The sequence below is a fragment of the Bufo gargarizans genome, chromosome 11 (assembly GCF_014858855.1).
Source record: "Bufo gargarizans isolate SCDJY-AF-19 chromosome 11, ASM1485885v1, whole genome shotgun sequence".
NCBI lineage: Eukaryota > Metazoa > Chordata > Amphibia > Anura > Bufonidae > Bufo > Bufo gargarizans.
The window spans coordinates 54,573,097-54,594,319 of record NC_058090.1 but is presented as its reverse complement, the minus strand read 5'-3'; the positions used below and the strand labels follow the sequence as shown (position 1 = coordinate 54,594,319).

Sequence of the window (21,223 nt, the reverse complement as noted above, 5' to 3'; positions counted from 1 at the left end):
GCCGCCCGTCACTCTGCTCTGATTAGCGTAGGGAGAGGTTGCGGCTGCGACAGTAGGGCGAGATTAGGCAGATTAACTCCTCCAAAGGACTTGATTAACTGATCGATCTGCAGCTGTGGATCATTGAGCTGCTGATCCTCAAATGCTCACTGTTTTTAGGCTGCACAGACCGTTTGTCAGTCACATTTTTCTGGGGTGATCGGCGGCCATTTTGTGTCTTGTGGTGCGCCAGCACAAGCTGCGACCAAGTGCATTTAACCCTCAATGGTGTGGTTGTTTTTTGGCTAAAGCCTACATCAGGGTGAAGCTGTCACACCAAGTGCATTTAACCAGCAATAGTCTGTTCATTTTTTGGCCATATACAAAATCAGGGGCAAGCTGCGCCTGTCACCAAGTGCATTTAACCCTCAATGGTGTGGTTGTTTTTTGGCTAAAGCCTACATCAGGGTGAAGCTGTCACACCAAGTGCATTTAACCAGCAATAGTCTGTTCATTTTTTGGCCATATACTAAATCAGGGGCAAGCTGCGCCTGTCACCAAGTGCATTTAACCCTCAATGGTGTGGTTGTTTTTTGGCTAAAGCCTACATCAGGGTGAAGCTGTCACACCAAGTGCATTTAACCAGCAATAGTCTGTTCATTTTTTGGCCATATACTAAATCAGGGGCAAGCTGCGCCTGTCACCAAGTGCATTTAACCCTCAATGGTGTGGTTGTTTTTTGGCTAAAGCCTACATCAGGGTGAAGCTGTCACACCAAGTGCATTTAACCAGCAATAGTCTGTTTATTTTTTGGCCATATCCCAGTCTAATTCTGTCACTAAATCCATACCGGTCACCCAGCGCCTAAATACTAGGCCTCAAATTTATATCCAGCTAAATCTGTCCTTAGTGCTGTAGCTGGGCGAGTTATTTAGTGTCCGTTCAAGCACATTTCTTGTTCTGGGTTGAAATACAATTCCCAATTTAGCAATTTCATAATTTAGTGGTTTCTGCTATATCAGAGCTATTTGAAATCTATCCCTAAAAGGGTATATAATATTCAAGGTGCACATTGGGTCATTCAGAATAACTTCACACACACCCGCTACTGTGTATTTCCAAGTCTAATTCTGTCACTAAACCCATACCTGTCACCCAGCGCCTAAATACTAGGCCTCAAATTTATATCCCGCTAAATCTGTCCCTAGTGCTGTAGCTGGGCGAGTTATTTAGTGTCCGTTCAAGCACATTTCTTGTTCTGGGTTGAAATACAATTCCCAATTTAGCAATTTCATAATTTAGTGGTTTCTGCTATATCAGAGCTATTTGAAATCTATCCCTAAAAGGGTATATAATATTCAAGGTGCACATTGGGTCATTCAGAATAACTTCACACACACCCGCTACTGTGTATTTCCAAGTCTAATTCTGGCACTAAACCCATACCTGTCACCCAGCGCCTAAATACTAGGCCTCAAATTTATATCCCGCTAAATCTGTCCCTAGTGCTGTAGCTGGGCGAGTTATTTAGTGTCCGTTCAAGCACATTTCTTGTTCTGGGTTGAAATACAATTCCCAATTTAGCAATTTCATAATTTAGTGGTTTCTGCTATATCAGAGCTATTTGAAATCTATCCCTAAAAGGGTATATAATATTCAAGGTGCACATAGGGTCATTCAGAATAACTTCACACACCCGCTACTGTGCATTTCCAAATCTAATTCTGTCACTAAACCCATACCTGTCACCCAGCGCCTAAATACTAGGCCTCAAATTTATATCCCGCTAAATCTCTCGTTACCGCTGTCCTGTTGTGGCTGGGAAAGTTATTTAGTGTCCGTCAAAGCACATTTTTTGTTCTGGGTTGAAATACAATTCCCAATTTAGCAATTTCATAATTTAGTCGTTTCTGCTATATCAGAGCTATTTGAAATCTATCCCTAAAAGGGTAGATCATATTGAAGGTGCACATAGGGTCATTCAGAATAACTTCACACACACGCTTCTGTGCATTTCCAAGTCTAATTCTGTCACTAAATCCATACCGGTCACCCAGCGCCTAAATACTAGGCCTCAAATTTATATCCCGCTGAATTTGAATACAATACATTGGGCCAAATAATATATTTGTTGTTGTGGTGAACCATAACAATGAGAAAAACATCTAGTAAGGGACGCGGACGTGGACATGGTCGTGGTGGTGTTAGTGGACCCTCTGGTGCTGGGAGAGGACGTGGCCGTTCTGCCACATCCACACGTCCTAGTGTACCAACTACCTCAGGTCCCAGTAGCCGCCAGAATTTACAGCGATATATGGTGGGGCCCAATGCCGTTCTAAGGATGGTAAGGCCTGAGCAGGTACAGGCATTAGTCAATTGGGTGGCCGACAGTGGATCCAGCACGTTCACATTATCTCCCACCCAGTCTTCTGCAGAAAGCGCACAGATGGCGCCTGAAAACCAACCCCATCAGTCTGTCACATCACCCCCATGCATACCAGGGAAACTGTCTCAGCCTCAAGTTATGCAGCAGTCTCTTATGCTGTTTGAAGACTCCGCTGGCAGGGTTTCCCAAGGGCATCCACTTAGCCCTTCCCCAGCGGTGAAAGACATAGAATGCACTGACGCACAACCACTTATGTTTCCTGATGATGAGGACATGGGAATACCACCTCAGCATGTCTCTGATGATGACGAAACACAGGTGCCAACTGCTGCGTCTTTCTGCAGTGTGCAGACTGAACAGGAGGTCAGGGATCAAGACTGGGTGGAAGACGATGCAGGGGACGATGAGGTCCTAGACCCCACATGGAATGAAGGTCGTGCCACTGACTTTCACAGTTCGGAGGAAGAGGCAGTGGTGAGACCGAGCCAACAGCGTAGCAAAAGAGGGAGCAGTGGGCAAAAGCAGAACACCCGCCGCCAAGAGACTCCGCCTGCTACTGACCGCCGCCATCTGGGACCGAGCACCCCAAAGGCAGCTTCAAGGAGTTCCATGGCACTTCTTCAAACAATGTGCTGACGACAAGACCCGAGTGGTTTGCACGCTGTGCCATCAGAGCCTGAAGCGAGGCATTAACGTTCTGAACCTGAGCACAACCTGCATGACCAGGCACCTGCATGCAAAGCATGAACTGCAGTGGAGTAAACACCTTAAAACCAAGGAAGTCACTCAGGCTCCCCCTGCTACCTCTTCTGCTGCTGCCGCCTCGGCCTATTCTGCTGCTGCCGCCTCGGCCTCTTCCTCCGCCTCTGGAGGAACGTTGGCACCTGCCGCCCAGCAAACAGGGGATGTACCACCAACACCACCACCACCACCTCCGTCACCAAGCGTCTCAACCATGTCACACGCCAGCGTTCAGCTCTCCATCTCACAAACATTTGATAGAAAGCGTAAATTCCCACCTAGCCACCCTCGATCCCTGGCCCTGAATGCCAGCATTTCTAAACTACTGGCCTATGAAATGCTGTCATTTAGGCTGGTGGACACAGACAGCTTCAAACAGCTCATGTCGCTTGCTGTCCCACAGTATGTTGTTCCCAGCCGGCACTACTTCTCCAAGAGAGCCGTGCCTTCCCTGCACAACCAAGTATCCGATAAAATCAAGTGTGCACTGCGCAACGCCATCTGTGGCAAGGTCCACCTAACCACAGATACGTGGACCAGTAAGCACGGCCAGGGACGCTATATCTCCCTAACTGCACACTGGGTAAATGTAGTGGCAGCTGGGCCCCAGGCGGAGAGCTGTTTGGCGCACGTCCTTCCGCCGCCAAGGATCGCAGGGCAACATTCTTTGCCTCCTGTTGCCACCTCCTCCTTCTCGGCTTCCTCCTCCTCTTCTTCCACCTGCTCATCCAGTCAGCCACACACCTTCACCACCAACTTCAGCACAGCCCGGGGTAAACGTCAGCAGGCCATTCTGAAACTCATATGTTTGGGGGACAGGCCCCACACCGCACAGGAGTTGTGGCGGGGTATAGAACAACAGACCGACGAGTGGTTGCTGCCGGTGAGCCTCAAGCCCGGCCTGGTGGTGTGTGATAATGGGCGAAATCTCGTTGCAGCTCTGGGACTAGCCAATTTGACGCACATCCCTTGCTTGGCGCATGTGCTGAATTTGGTGGTGCAGAAGTTCATTCACAACTACCCCGACATGTCAGAGCTGCTGCATAAAGTGCGGGCCGTCTGTTCGCGCTTCCGGCGTTCACATCCTGCTGCTGCTCGCCTGTCTGCGCTACAGCGTAACTTCGGCCTTCCCGCTCACCGCCTCATATGCGACGTGCCCACCAGGTGGAACTCCACCTTGCACATGCTGGACAGACTGTGCGAGCAGCAGCAGGCCATAGTGGAGTTTCAGCTGCAGCACGCACGGGTCAGTCGCACTACAGAACAGCACCACTTCACCACCAATGACTGGGCCTCCATGCGAGACCTGTGTGCCCTGTTGCGCTGTTTCGAGTACTCCACCAACATGGCCAGTGGCGATGACACCGTTATCAGCGTTACAATACCACTTCTATGTCTCCTTGAGAAAACACTTAGGGCGATGATGGAAGAGGAGGTGGCCCAGGAGGAGGAGGAGGAGGAGGAGGAAGAGGGGTCATTTTTAGCACTTTCAGGCCAGTCTCTTCGAAGTGACTCAGAGGGAGGTTTTTGGCAACAGCAGAGGCCAGGTACAAATGTGGCCAGCCAGGGCCCACTACTGGAGGACGAGGAGGACGAGGATGAGGAGGAGGTGGAGGAGGATGAGGATGAAGCATGGTCACAGCGGGGTGGCACCCAACGCAGCTCGGGTCCATCACTGGTGCGTGGCTGGGGGGAAAGGCAGGACGATGACGATACGCCTCCCACAGAGGACAGCTTGTCCTTACCCCTGGGCAGCCTGGCACACATGAGCGACTACATGCTGCAGTGCCTGCGCAACGACAGCAGAGTTGCCCACATTTTAACCTGTGCGGACTACTGGGTTGCCACCCTGCTGGATCCACGCTACAAAGACAATGTGCCCACCTTACTTCCTGCACTGGAGCGTGATAGGAAGATGCGCGAGTACAAGCGCACGTTGGTAGACGCGCTACTGAGAGCATTCCCAAATGTCACAGGGGAACAAGTGGAAGCCCAAGGCCAAGGCAGAGGAGGAGCAAGAGGTCGCCAAGGCAGCTGTGTCACGGCCAGCTCCTCTGAGGGCAGGGTTAGCATGGCAGAGATGTGGAAAACTTTTGTCAACACGCCACAGCTAACTGCACCACCACCTGATACGCAACGTGTTAGCAGGAGGCAACATTTCACTAACATGGTGGAACAGTACGTGTGCACACCCCTCCACGTACTGACTGATGGTTCGGCCCCATTCAACTTCTGGGTCTCTAAATTGTCCACGTGGCCAGAGCTAGCCTTTTATGCCTTGGAGGTGCTGGCCTGCCCGGCAGCCAGCGTTTTGTCTGAACGTGTATTCAGCACGGCAGGGGGCGTCATTACAGACAAACGCAGCCGCCTGTCTACAGCCAATGTGGACAAGCTGACGTTCATAAAAATGAACCAGGCATGGATCCCACAGGACCTGTCCGTCCCTTGTCCAGATTAGACATTAACTACCTCCCCATAACCATATATTATTGGACTCCAGGGCACTTCCTCATTCAATCCTATTTTTATTTTCATTTTACCATTATATTGCGATGCTACCCAAAGTTGAATGAACCTCTCCTCTGCCTGTGTGCTAGGCCTAAATATATGCCAATGGACTGTTGCAGTGGTGGCTGACATGAAGCCTGATTCTCTGCTATGACATGCAGACTAATTCTCTGCTGACATGAAGCCAGATTGTCTGTTACGGGACCTCTCTCCTCTGCCTGGGTGCTGGGCCTAAATTTATGACAATGGACTGTTGCAGTGGTGGCTGACGTGAAGCCTGATTCTCTGCTATGACATGCAGACTGATTCTCTGCTGTCATGAAGCCAGATTGTCTGTTACGGGACCTCTCTGCTCTGCCTGTGTGCTAGGCCTAAATATATGCCAATGGACTGTTGCAGTGGTGGGTGACGTGAAGCCTGATTCTCTGCTATGATATGAAGACTGATTCTCTGCTGACATGAAGCCAGATTGTCTGTTACGGGACCTTTCTCCTCTGCCTGGGTTCTGGGCCTAAATTTATGAAAATTGACTCTTACAGTGGTGGGTGACGTGAAGCCTGATTCTCTGCTATGATATGAAGACTGATTCTCTGCTGACATGAAGCCAGATTGTCTGTTACGGGACCTTTCTCCTCTGCCTGGGTTCTGGGCCTAAATTTATGAAAATTGACTCTTACAGTGGTGGGTGACGTGAAGCCTGATTCTCTGCTATGATATGAAGACTGATTCTCTGCTGACATGAAGCCAGATTGTCTGTTACGGGACCTTTCTCCTCTGCCTGGGTTCTGGGCCTAAATTTATGAAAATTGACTCTTACAGTGGTGGGTGACGTGAAGCCTGATTCTCTGCTATGATATGAAGACTGATTCTCTGCTGACATGAAGCCAGATTCTCTGTTACGGGACCTCTCTCCTCTGCCTGGGTGCTGGGCCTAAATTTATGACAATGGACTGTTGCAGTGGTGGCTGACGTGAAGCCTGATTCTCTGCTATGACATGCAGACTGATTCTCTGCTGACATGAAGCCAGATCCTCTGTTACGGGACCTCTCTCCTCTGCCTGTGTGTGTGCTGGGCCTAAATATATGCCAATGGACTGTTGCAGTGGTGGCTGACGTGAAGCCTCATTCTCTGCTATGACATGCAGACTAATTCTCTGCTGACATGAAGACAGATTCTCTGTTACGGGACCTCCCTCCTCTGCCTGGGTGCTGGGCCTAAATATATGCCAATGGACTGTTGCAGTGGTGGCTGACGTGAAGCCTCATTCTCTGCTATGACATGCAGACTGATTCTCTGCTGACATGAAGCCAGATCGTCTGTTACGGGACCTCTCTGCTCTGCCTGTGTGCTAGGCCTAAATATATGCCAATGGACTGTTGCAGTGGTGGGTGACGTGAAGCCTCATTCTCTGCTATGACATGCAGACTGATTCTCTGCTGTCATGAAGCCAGATTGTCTGTTACGGGACCTCTCTGCTCTGCCTGTGTGCTAGGCCTAAATATATGCCAATGGACTGTTGCAGTGGTGGGTGACGTGAAGCCTCATTCTCTGCTATGACATGCAGACTGATTCTCTGCTGACATGAAGCCAGATTGTCTGTTACGGGACCTCTCTCCTCTGCCTGTGTGCTAGGCCTAAATATATGCCAATGGACTGTTGCAGTGGTGGCTGACGTGAAGCCTGATTCTCTGCTATGACATGCAGACTAATTCTCTGCTGACATGAAGCCAGATTGTCTGTTACGGGACCTCTCTCCTCTGCCTGGGTGCTGGGCCTAAATTTATGACAATGGACTGTTGCAGTGGTGGCTGACGTGAAGCCTGATTCTCTGCTATGACATGCAGACTGATTCTCTGCTGACATGAAGCCAGATCCTCTGTTACGGGACCTCTCTCCTCTGCCTGTGTGTGTGCTGGGCCTAAATATATGCCAATGGACTGTTGCAGTGGTGGCTGACGTGAAGCCTCATTCTCTGCTATGACATGCAGACTGATTCTCTGCTGACATGAAGCCAGATTCTCTGTTACGGGACCTCTCTCCTCTGCCTGTGTGTGCGCTGGGCCTAAATATATGCCAATGGACTGTTGCAGTGGTGGCTGACGTGAAGCCTCATTCTCTGCTATGACATGCAGACTAATTCTCTGCTGACATGAAGACAGATTCTCTGTTACGGGACCTCTCTCCTCTGCCTGTGTGTGTGCTGGGCCTAAATATATGCCAATGGACTGTTGCAGTGGTGGCTGACGTGAAGCCTAATTCTCTGCTATGACATGCAGACTAATTCTCTGCTGACATGAAGACAGATTCTCTGTTACGGGACCTCCCTCCTCTGCCTGGGTGCTGGGCCTAAATATATGCCAATGGACTGTTGCAGTGGTGGCTGACGTGAAGCCTAATTCTCTGCTATGACATGCAGACTAATTCTCTGCTGACATGAAGACAGATTCTCTGTTACGGGACCTCTCTCCTCTGCCTGGGTGCCGGGGCCTAAATATCTGAGAATGGACTGTTCCAGTGGTGGGTGACGGGAAGCCAGATTCTCTGCTATGGAACCTCTCTCCAATTGATTTTGGTTAATTTTTATTTATTTAATTTTTATTTTAATTCATTTCCCTATCCACATTTGTTTGCAGGGGATTTACCTACATGTTGCTGCCTTTTGCAGCCCTCTAGCTCTTTCCTGGGCTGTTTTACAGCCTTTTTAGTGCCGAAAAGTTCGGGTCCCCATTGACTTCAATGGGGTTCGGGTTCGGGACGAAGTTCGGATCGGGTTCGGATCCCGAACCCGAACATTTCCGGGATGTTCGGCCGAACTTCTCGAACCCGAACATCCAGGTGTTCGCTCAACTCTACTGCTGACCTTTCTTTTTTATGTGGAACTCATGACAATATTTCCATATTGTAGAGTAGAAAATAAAAATGTCTTTATGTATGGTTTTTACAGGGAATCAGTCACACCGATTTTGGACTATTATCTACAGTAATACATGAGAAGTACTGCAGATATGGAGTCCATATCACTATTTTTTTAATTTTGTACTGCCCCACCCCCCCATTGCCTCGCTGTCAGCACTCAAAGCTGAATTGAAGTACACAGTCAGTACTGCAGTGCATGTGCACAGGAGTCCTCTCTATTACAGAACAGCAGTCCGGACTGTATATTTCAGGACATCACTGACAGTGGGTGAACCAGGGGTAGTAGGAAACAAAAAAATAGTGACCTGGACTCCTTATCTGCAGTACTACTCATGTATTACTGTAGATTATTGTCCAGAATCGGGGTGACAGATTCCCTTTAAAGAGTTGCCTCAAATATAACCTACATACTGCCATGAACAAGCAGGTGCATTACAACCCCTGGATCTTCACAATACCCCTGATGGTGGGGATAGACTTTTCTGAGGGGAACACCAGGTCGCTACCTCTTGAGGAGGACAGGCACACGAGGCAGCTGGTCCAGGCGTACCAGGAGGTACCTGAGAAATGTACCAGAGGTGCAGGACCGAAGGATGAGGCAGAGGTGTAGTCATACAGGCAAAAGGTCAAGGCAGGCGGTACAGGTCAGGCAATCTGGGTCAGAAACAGGAGAGTCATGGCAAGCAGATAGGGATCTAACAGGTAGCAGAGTCCAGGAATACAGATACGAGTCAGGAACACTAGCATAAACCAGGAACCTTAGCAGGACACAAGAACCTTAACACTAAGGCATCTGGGAAGGGGGCTAAGCCACTTATATATGCGCAGTAGGGCTAGGATAGGTCAGCGAGGTCACATGACCTAACCCATAAAGCCCAGGAAGTGACGTGCACCGGCTCTTAAGGAAGTGCTGCAGGAAACAAGCAGCAAGCATGCTGTGGCCAGCGCTGAGAGCAAACTGTGGAGCAGATCCCAGAACAACAGCACCCACACAGACAGAGCCCAGGACTGCAGTGGTGAATTGGAAGCACCAGCCGCAGATCACAGCTGAACACGGCACCCGGGAACGCGGCGGTAAGCAGGGGAACAGCGGGGCACAGCAGCCGCTATTACAAATATATGTCCAAGTAACATACAAATTATATGGTATTATACCACTGCAGATATCTGTATTCCTAAGTTCAATCTTTAGAGGGTACAAACATCTTTAGCTCACTTGTATTTGGTAGAATTTATTTTGGTGCTTTCTCGTTTATTTCCTTTGTATTTTAGTTTTTTTTATATTCCAGATTTTTTTGCTAATCATAGTAAAAATATGTTAACAGTGACATATATGCAGTGCCCCAGAGGACCACTGCAAAGGGTTAATAAGTTGCTAACGCAATTAAATCTAAGGTTATTACATTAAATGTTAGTATTTACTTTTGAAGGACACTTCTTTGTTCAGTATGTATACCTAATGGCAATGCATGGGCAAAATATAGTTAACACTGGCAGACTTGGTTAGGTTACAAGGGTGATGAACAATAAATATATACACACATATACTGTACATATATACACACTATCACATACTGTACACAGACTTATCACATGCTAGCTCTGAATGTACATTAACCAAAAATAAGACATTAACTAGAATTCACCTTTCTTGCTTTTGTCTTCTTCTCATAAGACTCCGATAATGGCTTTTTCTTCTGCTGAACACTGGCTTTACAAAACAGGTCTTCAAATTCTTTGGTGTCTGCAATTGGTGGCTCCTTCAACGAATCCCACAAGTTAGACTTGGCACTAGATTTATGTGATAAGATAAATCACATTAAATATTTGAGGACATGTCATATACCATATTTACAGTGTTTAGCATTAAAGTGGCTTCATCTAACCAAATGCATCAAAAACAATGGGACTACAAAATACTTGATGTTAAAAATTACCAATTAAACTAATTTAGTTTATTTAATTTAACAAATTATAATGTCATCAGCACTGTACCACAGAAAAAGAGACTGATCGACAAATAGATTCAAGAATCCACTCCAGAACTTGCAATTTCTTACCTGTTGGTCTTAAGCTGTATTCTTGTCCAGTAAAGAGGCTTCATGGGACAACCAGGCTCTATTGGGGGTTTGCGGGGTGGTATTTGTCTTGATAAAAATCCCCCAAAGAATAAACCAGGAGGTGGTGGAGGACCAGATCCTGGAGGTGGTGGAGGTGGAGGAGGACCGGAACCTGGTAGTGGTGGTGGAGGAGGAGGACCAGAGCCTGGAAGTGGTGGCGGAGGCGGTGGGCCAGAATTAGGTAATGGTGGTGGAGGTGGGGGCCCAAAGCCAAGTAGTGGAGGCGGCGCAGGAGGTCTAAAACCAGGCAAAGGTGGAGGGGGAGGAATGGAATCTGAACTGGCAAAAGGAGGAGCTGGGGGTGGTTTGAACTGATCTCCCAGGGAAAAGGGAAGGGGGGGAGGTGGTGGAGGCACAATGAAAGATGGGTCCTGAGTTTCTGTAGGGCTTACTAGGCTCTGATTCAGTGATGGGATGTTCAACTTCTTAGGAAGTATGTGGTTGTTCTTTTGAGTTTTGGTCTCCTCATTACTGGGTTTTAGAAAGGTGTCTCTGTCAGTCTGTATATAAACATTGCGGAATGTCTTTGGTAGGTTGTCATCTTCGGTTGAAACACAAGCATCCGTGACTTGACCCTTCCCCCTATTTTGTCTATTTTCCAATTCCTCTTGTAGGTTCTGTATGGTTTCCTCCAGTCTTGTTACTTGGACAGCCTGTTCTCCTCGTACATTAAAAATTTCAACTTCAAATTGTGACTATGAAAAGCAAGGAAAAGAGATATGAAGAACACAAGAGGACATTAAGCAATGAGCATTTCACAAATATTACAGGAATTGTAAGAAGCAGCATTGTAGGAAGAAAAATCAGAACAAGAATGAGTATATTAATCCGCAGAATAAAGTAAAGTTATATCAAATGAGCTGAATATACAAACTGGTTAAGATGCAAAAGATCTACATGAGCAAACAAATTCTAATCAAACTGAATTCGACCCAAGTTGTCCAAAAATTTGGTTCAAATTTTCAGCGGTTCAATTTGGGTGAATTTTCTCAAAATGCCAGACATTTTTCAGAGCAGAAGACAGGAAAGATGAAGAAGAAGGATCACATAACCCTATGCAGTGTGTGTGCATACACCGGCAGGCATTTGCCACCAAAAGGCTTAGATTTTATACAGTAAAGGTTCTTTAAACAAGCGTCAATCGGCACTCTATATGGCCAAGATTCAGCCATATAAGGGTCCATTCACAAGTCTGTTGTTTCTTTCCTGATCTGTTCCGTTTTTTGCTGAACAGATCTGGACCAGATCTGGACTTATTCATTTTCAATGGGTCCTGAAATAAATCTGACATTGTGCTGTCCGTTTTTTTTTCAGGACCCATTGAAAATGAATGGGTCCAGATCTGGTCCAGATCTGTTCAGCAAAAAACGGAACAGATCAGGAAACAAACAACGGACGTGTGAATAGACCCTAAAAGGACCCTAAACTTAGTAGAAAATAATACAACTCTGTGGGGACTCCATGGGCTTCCTTGCAGGACCTAAGTTATTACTGAAAAATGATTCTCAGATGCAAGTCCCTATTGTCAAGAAGAGGATCACTACATTGTTAAGAGCAATTAAGAATCTCCTATTAACAGCAGGTTATATGGATTTTTTTTTTTTAAATAGAGCAAAATATTTATTGGTACAAAAAAATTTACTTCAATGGTTGGTAACATCTTTCAAAAGCCACCTGTTAGCCAATGAAAGGGCACAAAGTATCTGGGGGGGAAAAAAAGTATTTAGCTGTGATGCACAAGGACAGGATTAATCTTTGCCATGTATGCCGCCAGTTGCAAACTTACATAGGTTTTCCCAGAACCCTATCACAGTATCACCGATTATACTACGCTGTTCCATTGTGCAATCATCAATACAACCATCCACACAAAATCCATGTTGTGGGGGAAGGCTTTGCCAATAAGTCTTGCAAGAAAAAAAAAAAATACAAAGAATAAACTAATGGCTTGAATGATAAACTGTGTTCTGAGCATCCCGGCTTTTGACTTTAGCCATGTGCAAAGTTGTATACATTGGCAACATCGCACAAAAAACAAACAGCATAAAGACAGATTTTATTTTCCATATTGTAAACTTTTCTACTAATGTTAATCTCTCCTATTCTAATGAAGTCAACATATTAGGGATCTGGAGAACAGATGAAACCGATGACTGATAAAATGCCTCAGACTTTTTGTGAGGACTTAATAATGCATCATATTTTCCCCAACAATGTTTTGTAGTCCTAGAACAATTCTATTTGTGAGCAAGCTGGAAAAAAATTCTATGTAATGTGGCATGGGTCATTAAATGGTAATTCTGCGAGGCTCTCTCATCATCATCAAATTTCCCTCAATTAATAATGTCTATCTGGCAGTTGGCAAGAGACTAAACAACTTGCATCTGGTCGGCATTAAGACAAGTAACCATTTTTGTTCAGAAAACATAGCAACCAATTTTTCGAGACAGGTTTAAGAAAGACATCCATACACAATAAGGGAGTCCTTAAAATAAAGTAATCTAGACCTTTTCAAGCTATAAAAAACCATCAACCTCCGCTCAGTAGGTAACTAGTACCCAGTACATAACAGGCACAGCAAACCATTTTCTATATCTTTGTATCAAGTGCTGAAAAGATTTCTGTAGATAACTGTGGGGTTATTAGTCTCATGAAAAGCATTATTATGCAATAAATAGGGGATTGCAAATTAAGCAATACACAAGCAATACAAATATTATTCATTTTTTATGTGCCTTTTCCTCTAGTTGCACCCCCTACTGTTCATCTTCCCCCCCCCCCCCCCCCCCCCACCTCCTGCATTCAGTTGTGGACTAAAATGCTCAGAAGTTTCTCTGCTACCTTCCCCTTAGTGCTGGCTTAACGCCTTTAAACTCCTAAAACCAAGATCAGACAAGAACTTGCAAACATAATATAGATGATAAAAAGTGCCCGCATTATTGCTGTCTGGTTGAAACCTTATTCTGTCCTTCTGAAAAAAATAAAAATAAAAAAATTAAACTCACAGGTGCATAGGTGACTGGTCAGGTTATACTCCAAGAGCATACATTTTGGTACCACTAGTTACTGAACAAACCTTAAAGGGGTTGTCCGATTTTGCTCTATTGATGACCTATCCTCAGGATAGATCATGAACAGGCGATCGGCGGGGCCTGAGCGTTCAAAAGCTGTGTTCTCTTCTCAGTTTAACTGCTCGCCGTCAAAACTGCAGTGGTGAGCAGGTGTTATTACAGCGCCACCGTCCCATTTAAATTCTGTCCTATTTACGGTACTTGAATAGGAAGAAGCCGTCCCATTGAAGTGAATTGGACAGCGGAGCTTCTTGGCGCTGCAGTGTCAACAGCGAGCAGGTAAACAGGGAGGAGAAGACAGTGCTGCGTATACAGCCGATAGGTGGGGGTGCCACCTTTCTCATATTGTTGTCATCAATACAGGAAAAGCAGAGAATCCCTTTAAAACCATTTCATGCACCACAGTCAAGTAACTCTTCCAGCAAGGGATGCAGATGCTTACAGGTTTTGGACAGCTCAACATGTCCTTACTCATAGCCAAAGTCTGCTGAAATGGGACTGGATTTAAAACCAATATTACTTCCTGGGATACCGCTGTAGTTCAAATTAGTCCAGATTATTAACCCCTAAAAGGATTATGAAAAAAAGCATAGCTACAATCTAAACACAATTTTCTAACAAAGAAAAAAACATGGATCACACTTCCACATGTCAGAGATGGGCGAATTTCATGTTATGAAATTTGTTCACGCTTCGTTTGGTGGAAAAGCAGAATTGCGTTATGGATTTTGTTACCACGGACAATAAACGCAATTCTATGACGGAATGCCTTTAGAGGCATTCCGTTATTCATTCAGTCATGATAGAAGTCTATGGCCCGCATAACGGATCCATCCTGTTTCCGTTATGCAGGAGAGGAGTCCCCTGCATAACGGAAATGGGACAAATCTGTTTTGCAGCCCATAGACTTCTACTATGACGGAATGAATAACAGAATGCCTCTAAAGGCATTCCATTATACATTCCATCATAGAATTGCTTTATGGTCCGTGGTAACGGAATCCATAACGCAATTCTGCTTTTACCACCAAACGAATCGTGAACGAATTTCATAACATGAAATTTGCTTATCTCTACATGTCATGCATTGATGCTCCTCAGTATAATTTATAGGCAGTACATTAGGTACTTTGTATACCTTTTGATCAAAACGCATAAGCCCACTCACCACGTCAAGGTGACCTCTTTTGAGTGGTCCCTACTGTAAACTGGAGCAGTTCCACATGACGACCACTGCTGCCACAATACCTCACCTGCAGGCAGTGCAATGAACAACACTCCTGCTGTCAGGCTAAGCTTCCCATGGCACTGTGCTACACCAACACACTGGCACAGCGCCACAGCCACCATGCAGCAGTACCCTATGTGAACAGATCTCAAAAACTCACCTCTCCATGTGATCCAAGGTGCTAACTGAAACCAAGTAGGAATTTACCCTTATGCAGATGCCTGCTAATTAAAAAACATAGTGGAATAAAAGGAGTGAGAAGCAGGGACAGCCTCATAAGAGGTCACTTTGAAGTGGTGAGTGGGCTTATGAATTTTGATCAAAAAGCAACTCATGTACTGTTTATAAATTATGCTAAGAAGTAATTTTCTTTATGTTAGAAAACAAACATAAGCAGAGCAGTATAAATCACATATCAGCATATGCTATAAAAAAATGAACATTATATCCACCCATGTCATATAATACATACAATATAGACATGAGAGAAATCTTACATGCTAGAGATGAGTGATTCAATTTTATCAATATGGAATCCATGCTAAATTTTCTAAAACATTTGGATTCTAACAAACCCAAAAATTTTACAATTCATTTCAGGCAAATCAATAGAGTGTGTTCCACACATGAAGAAAAAAAAACAAAAAAAAAAAACACGTGCAATTCAGTTTTCTTTCTGAAAGGATTTAAAAAAAAGTTGAGTGTTTCACAAATACAGCATAGCCTTCCAATCATTGCTCAACCTTTTAAATGGGCTGGCATAATTAGGCCTGAAGCCAATAAGAGGCCAGCACAGTGATATTATGACTGCCCCCTATCATTGAACCCCTCAGATGCAGCGTTCATTGCGGCATCTAAGATCCATATTAAAGCATTTTAGTGGTTGCTAATTCATTTTATTTTTTATTGTATTTACCTCATCCATTTGATCGGGAAGAGGCTGCTGCAGCCACCTTGCTTGAAGATCCAGCGCAAAATCTTGCGCGGTGCATGAACTTCATGTCAGCATACGTCACCATGCACAATATTGCGCGTGGGATCTCTAAGCAAGATGGCTGCAGCTGCCTCTTTGCTTAAATGGATGAGGCAAGTACGATTTTTATTTTACTTTACCACCATTTCAGGGAAAAAATCTATTTATTACAACGACGCACAAAGAAAATTTGGCTTTGCAGTGAATCAAATATTTTGTGAACTTTGATTGGCTCAACACTAATTCTCACATAACGAAGGGGAAAGAAAACTGTCTCACACCAGGAACTCAGCTATTTCTATCTGCCTCTTTCACACTTGCGTTGTCCGGATCCGGCGTGTACTCCACTTGCCGGAATTACACGCCGGATCCGGAAAAACGCAAGTGTACTGAAAGCATTTGAAGACTGATCCGTCTTCAAAATGTTTTCAGTGTTACTATGGCAGCCAGCACGCTATTAAAGTCCTGGTTGCCATAGTAGGAGCGGGGAGCGGTATACTTACCATCCGCACGGCTCCCGGGGCGCTCCAGAAAGACGTCAGAGCGCCCCATGCGCATGGATCATGTGATCCATGCGATCACGTCATCCATGCGCTTGGGGCGCCCTGACGTCACTCTGGAGCACCCCGGGAGCCGCACGGACGGTAAGTATGCTGCTCCCCGCTCCCCACTACACTTTACCATGGCTGCCAGGACTTTAGCGTCCCGGCAGCCATGGTAACCATTGAGAAAAAGCTAAATGTCGCATCCGGCAATGCGCCGAAACGACGTTTAGCTTAAGGCCGGATCCGGATCAATGCCTTTCAATGGGCATTCATTCCGGATCCAGCCTTGCGGCAAGTGTTCCGAATTTTTGGCCGGAGCAAAAAGTGCAGCATGCTGCGCTATTTGCTGCGGCCCAAAAACGTTCCGTTCCGGAACGGAAGACATCCTGATGCATCCTGAAGGACGGACTGTCCATTCAGAATGCATTAGGATAATCCTGATCAGTATTCTTCCGGCATAGAGCCCCGACGACGGAACTCTATGCCGGAAGAAAAGAACGCAGATGTGAAAGAGCCCTAACTACGCTTCAACAGAGCTGAGCAAAGAAAATCTAATCTTTTGGCTGCTTCAGTGTCCTTGGTTGGGGTGCTAGTTGTCCTTATGGAGGGCTCAGAGTATGAATGAGGATTATCGTAAACCAGTCAATGCTCCTCTGGTATTCTCAGGAATATATATGAAAATGGGTACATCTTACATCTGTTGGCATCAGATAGGCTTAGGAAAGATAATTTGCTCTATACACATACTATGCATACAAGGTGCTCTCCGTAATGAGAAAAAGTATCCCCCCCCCCCCCCCCCCTCAGACAACACATATATATAGCCCAGAAACGTACTTTTCTTCTTTCTCATTCGCCTGAAATGAGTCACAAAAATATTTGGGTTCATTCAAATCTTTTGGGGAAATTTAGGGCAAGTTTACAACTTATTACCATCATATATACAAATAAAAATGCATAAAAATCCAGGTGCAGGTTTTGAGCTTTTGAGGATTCTCTAGTTTCTAGTTCCATGACCTAAAATACCCCCCTATTGACTTATATATCCAATCTCCCCCCCCCCCCCTTACTGGTTTATAGATCTTCATGAATGTTATGTCCTCTGAGAGTACCTATAAAACATATCCCTATCTTCACCCCTCTGGACCCTCTGACATGAGGATTGGAACATTTCATGCTCTAATGCTCTCTCTTGCCCAGCAGTGTTCCCAGTGACTGGGCTCTGATAGGCAGGCTTTAGCACTGTCCTAGCTGTTTTACAGGCTAAGGCAGGGCTAAAGCCTGCCCACTAGTGTTGGTGACATCACCGGCTCACTGCTAGGCAGAAGCCTCCGCCTAGCAGTCCCTATGGAAACCCCGGAATGTCACAGGATCTCCTAAAAAAAGCCATTGCCCTGCGCGATTAAGGGCAGGACAAAGGGTAGCATCAAAGCATCAACTGCTCCAATACTCATATCAAAGGGGGGGGGGGGGGGGGGCGGCAGAGCGGTGAAGATAGGGCAATGTCAGGGTTCATCTCTGGCCACTGCCCAAGGCCTCCTTATGGCCACCAGCTGGTTACATAACATGTTGCAGATTGCAGCGCAAAAGGTTCTCTGCGCCGCAATCTGTGACTTTTCCACGCTCACGACAGCTCTAATAAAGGGTTTACATCTAACATGTCTGATTCTTCTTTCCCCTGACGTCTGCAATCAGGGGAAGAGTCTGGACACCACCAAACACATTATATGGCCATTCGATTCTGATAAAATCGGTGGGTTCAAACGCTCACTCATGGGTTCCTTTAATCAGAAGGCTAGAACTTTATATTCTAGACTTTCACAAAGCACCTTATTAGCCTGCTGGTGACTGAAAAATGTGTTTTTCCTGCTGACACAAAGGACTATTCCATTATTTAACCACTTTAGGGCTCATGCACATGAATGTGTTCCGGCCGTGCCCGTATTGCGGCCCGCAAACAGGGGGTCCGCAATAAACAGGCACCGGCTGTGTGCACACCATATCACGGATGTGGACCCATTCACTTGAATGGGTCTGCAATCCAGAATATACGGAGTGGCGAATGGGGCTGAAGGCCATGGAAATAATATAGAGCGCTTCCATGGCATTTCAGTCCGTGCCTCCACCGACCTAAAAAAAAAAAAAATAGAACATGCTCTATTTTTTTGCGGTGCGGATGGATCGCGGACCCATTCAAGTTGAATAGGTCTGCATCCGTCAGCGCAGGCGACACACGTTCATGTGCATGAGCCCTTCTGATCCATGACCGAGATTGCCTTGGAAGTAATTACAATGAGAGACTATAACCACAAGAAGACCGCCAGCAGTTCCCAATGGCATCTGGTTGCAAATGTTCGTAGACAGTTTGTAAGGTTTTTAGCTATAAACCTCATTATTAATATGTGTGCCCTGTGTACTAGGTGGCTTAGAGCGTCAATCACATTTCTCCTGATGAAGCATTAATATGAAACCTTCACAATCCGCTCTACTATTGAAAAAAAATCTGAAACCTGGCAATGCATTCCCAATACACTCCTACTGCCAAATACTATACGTCTCAGTATCTTGCAATGTGTTATGTACAGTATGCATATAAATAGCGAGGGAAAGACATTAAATCAGCTCCAGAAGAAAACATGTAGCTAGAAAATGAGAAACACACCAATCAGGGGTCACAAGAGCAGATTTTAGATGAAATGCAATCAGGGCTCAGCCAGCATCCATAAAATGAGGGACTGGAGTCCAAGTACATGGGACCATATGTGGAGATGCACATGGGGTCTTCACCTCTACAGCAGTGAAGGGCACTGTAGGCCCTCCGGGAAGCCAAGGGATGATATATGCAATGTACTTTGATCATTTCCATTGGGAAAACAAAGGTAGATTCAGTATGAATAATGTCATGTCGTAACTCAAGATCAGTGCATGGTAAATAAATCAACTTTTTTTTTTTTTTTTTTTAGTCGATGTGTATCAACTTTCTGGTATGTTATAGAGACATGTCAGAAGATCTGAGGGGATTCAGGAGTGGAGACATCTACTGATAACTAGAACAAAGGGGCTGCTCCACTAATTCCCAGAAAATCTTTGCTCTTTTGGAAGAATGATTGACAAGCAATGGCCTCTATGTTATATTATTTATTTTATGCATTTATATAGCGCTACTATATTCCGCAGCGCATTACAGTTATTAGCATCAAGCTGTCCCCAATGGGACTCACAATCTAAGTTCCCTAGAGGCTCTGCTCTCTCTGCAACTGCCGCACACCCCCTGCACTTAGATTTACAGAACCAGGCACATTGACGTTTACACCGCCTGGCCCTGTCAATCAAAATGGAGAGGGCGCAGCAGTTGCAGAGAGAGCCGAGACCTTAGGTGTAACAGTAACGCCCCCGTTGCTCCTAGAGGCTCATTTGCATATATTATAACAATTTTTCTCAGCATTGTGGGCACATATCAACATGGGACCAACACAGATGTCTTCAGCTGCCAAGTGCACATGTAACAGGTCAGCCGGTTTCATAGCTACAAATCTGCTGACAGATGGCCTAAACTTTCAGACTTGTAAAGGACAGCTGGTATGCTGTACTACAGGCACACGGTGCTGTACGGTACAGTCTAATACTAATAAAAAATGTATAATGAATTCTCTAAAATGCAAAAATAACTGTGGTTTCACACCATCTGATGTGGGACCATATTGAGCGCTGACCAATATAAAATAAATGAACAGGAATTCATTTAAACAGCCTTCACATAAAATAACTACCTCCTCGTTTATCGGCTGACTGTTGTCCTGTTCACACTGGCCAATGATTAGGAACTAGCATTTTTATGAACACGCTCTCATAAGGCTGTCTTCTTGGTAATAACTTTATGTTAAACAGGTTCTCGGAGCTTGATTATTAGCTAATCACAGTCTGCCACTGCAGGGACCCACAATTAGATGAAATTTGTGGAGGATCTCCGCAGAAAATGTTACATTTCTCTGCAGCGCCACCTCAGGGCCAAATTAAAGGTGTTGTTCAGAACTGAACCCGGAACATGCCCCCATTTTCACCCCTCTAGTTCCCCTGATATGAGCATTGGAGCATTTCATGGCTTTTTTATGTTTATGCTTTTACACTGCTAGGTGGAGGCTTCGGCCTAGCAGTGTTGCCGGTGATGTCACCGACTCGGATGGGTGGGCTTTAGCGCAGCCTTACAGGCTAGGGCAGAGCTAAAGCCCGCCCATTAATGCAAGCCTCCCCTAAGCAGTCCCTATGGAGAGCCAGGTATGTCACTGAATCTCCTAAAAAAAATGCAAGCCTTCACCTGAAAACACACACCTGTGAGTGAGGATGTGGCTCGTATATGAAGAGCCTCCGCCCCTCCCACAAATGCAGGCTGACTAATCAGCCTTACCAACTTGTGGTCATGACTACGGCCAAGAGGTATCCGAAGAACCCTAGGGAAAAAAACAACAGGAACAACCTAACCCAGCTAGGCGTGTCTTAGCTGACCTGACTAAATGGCTTGTTGTGTGCCCTAAGCCATGATCGTGGGTAGGCCTATAAGTGGGTAAAAACCAAGCCAAGTAGGGTAGAAAAGGAATTTGAATGGCATGTACAAACTAATCCCCAAGCCAACTGCAAGGCATACGGGATCTAGGGCGAAAATTCGGGGTATGTGAGGCATGACCAGTAGGAAACCTACAACCCATCTTGTGGATGACAAGGCCAGAGACACGATGCTCAATATTGCGGATACTGCAC

General features: G+C 45.6%; 1 protein-coding gene across 2 annotated transcripts in view; it reads right to left on the bottom strand.

Annotated features, from left to right (window-relative positions):
- Window positions 1-21,223, bottom strand: part of FMN1 (formin 1) — a 222,414-nt gene that overhangs the window by 112,463 nt on the left and 88,728 nt on the right. The window contains exons 5-6 of one of the 2 annotated variants that reach the window (XM_044271832.1): window positions 10,592-10,855; window positions 10,178-10,322 (exon numbers count right to left, since the gene is read on the bottom strand). In XM_044271832.1, coding sequence (XP_044127767.1) covers window positions 10,178-10,322; window positions 10,592-10,855 — 409 coding nt within the window. The remainder of the gene's footprint in view (window positions 1-10,177; window positions 10,323-10,591; window positions 10,856-21,223) is intronic. The other variant, XM_044271831.1, reaches the window with a different exon arrangement.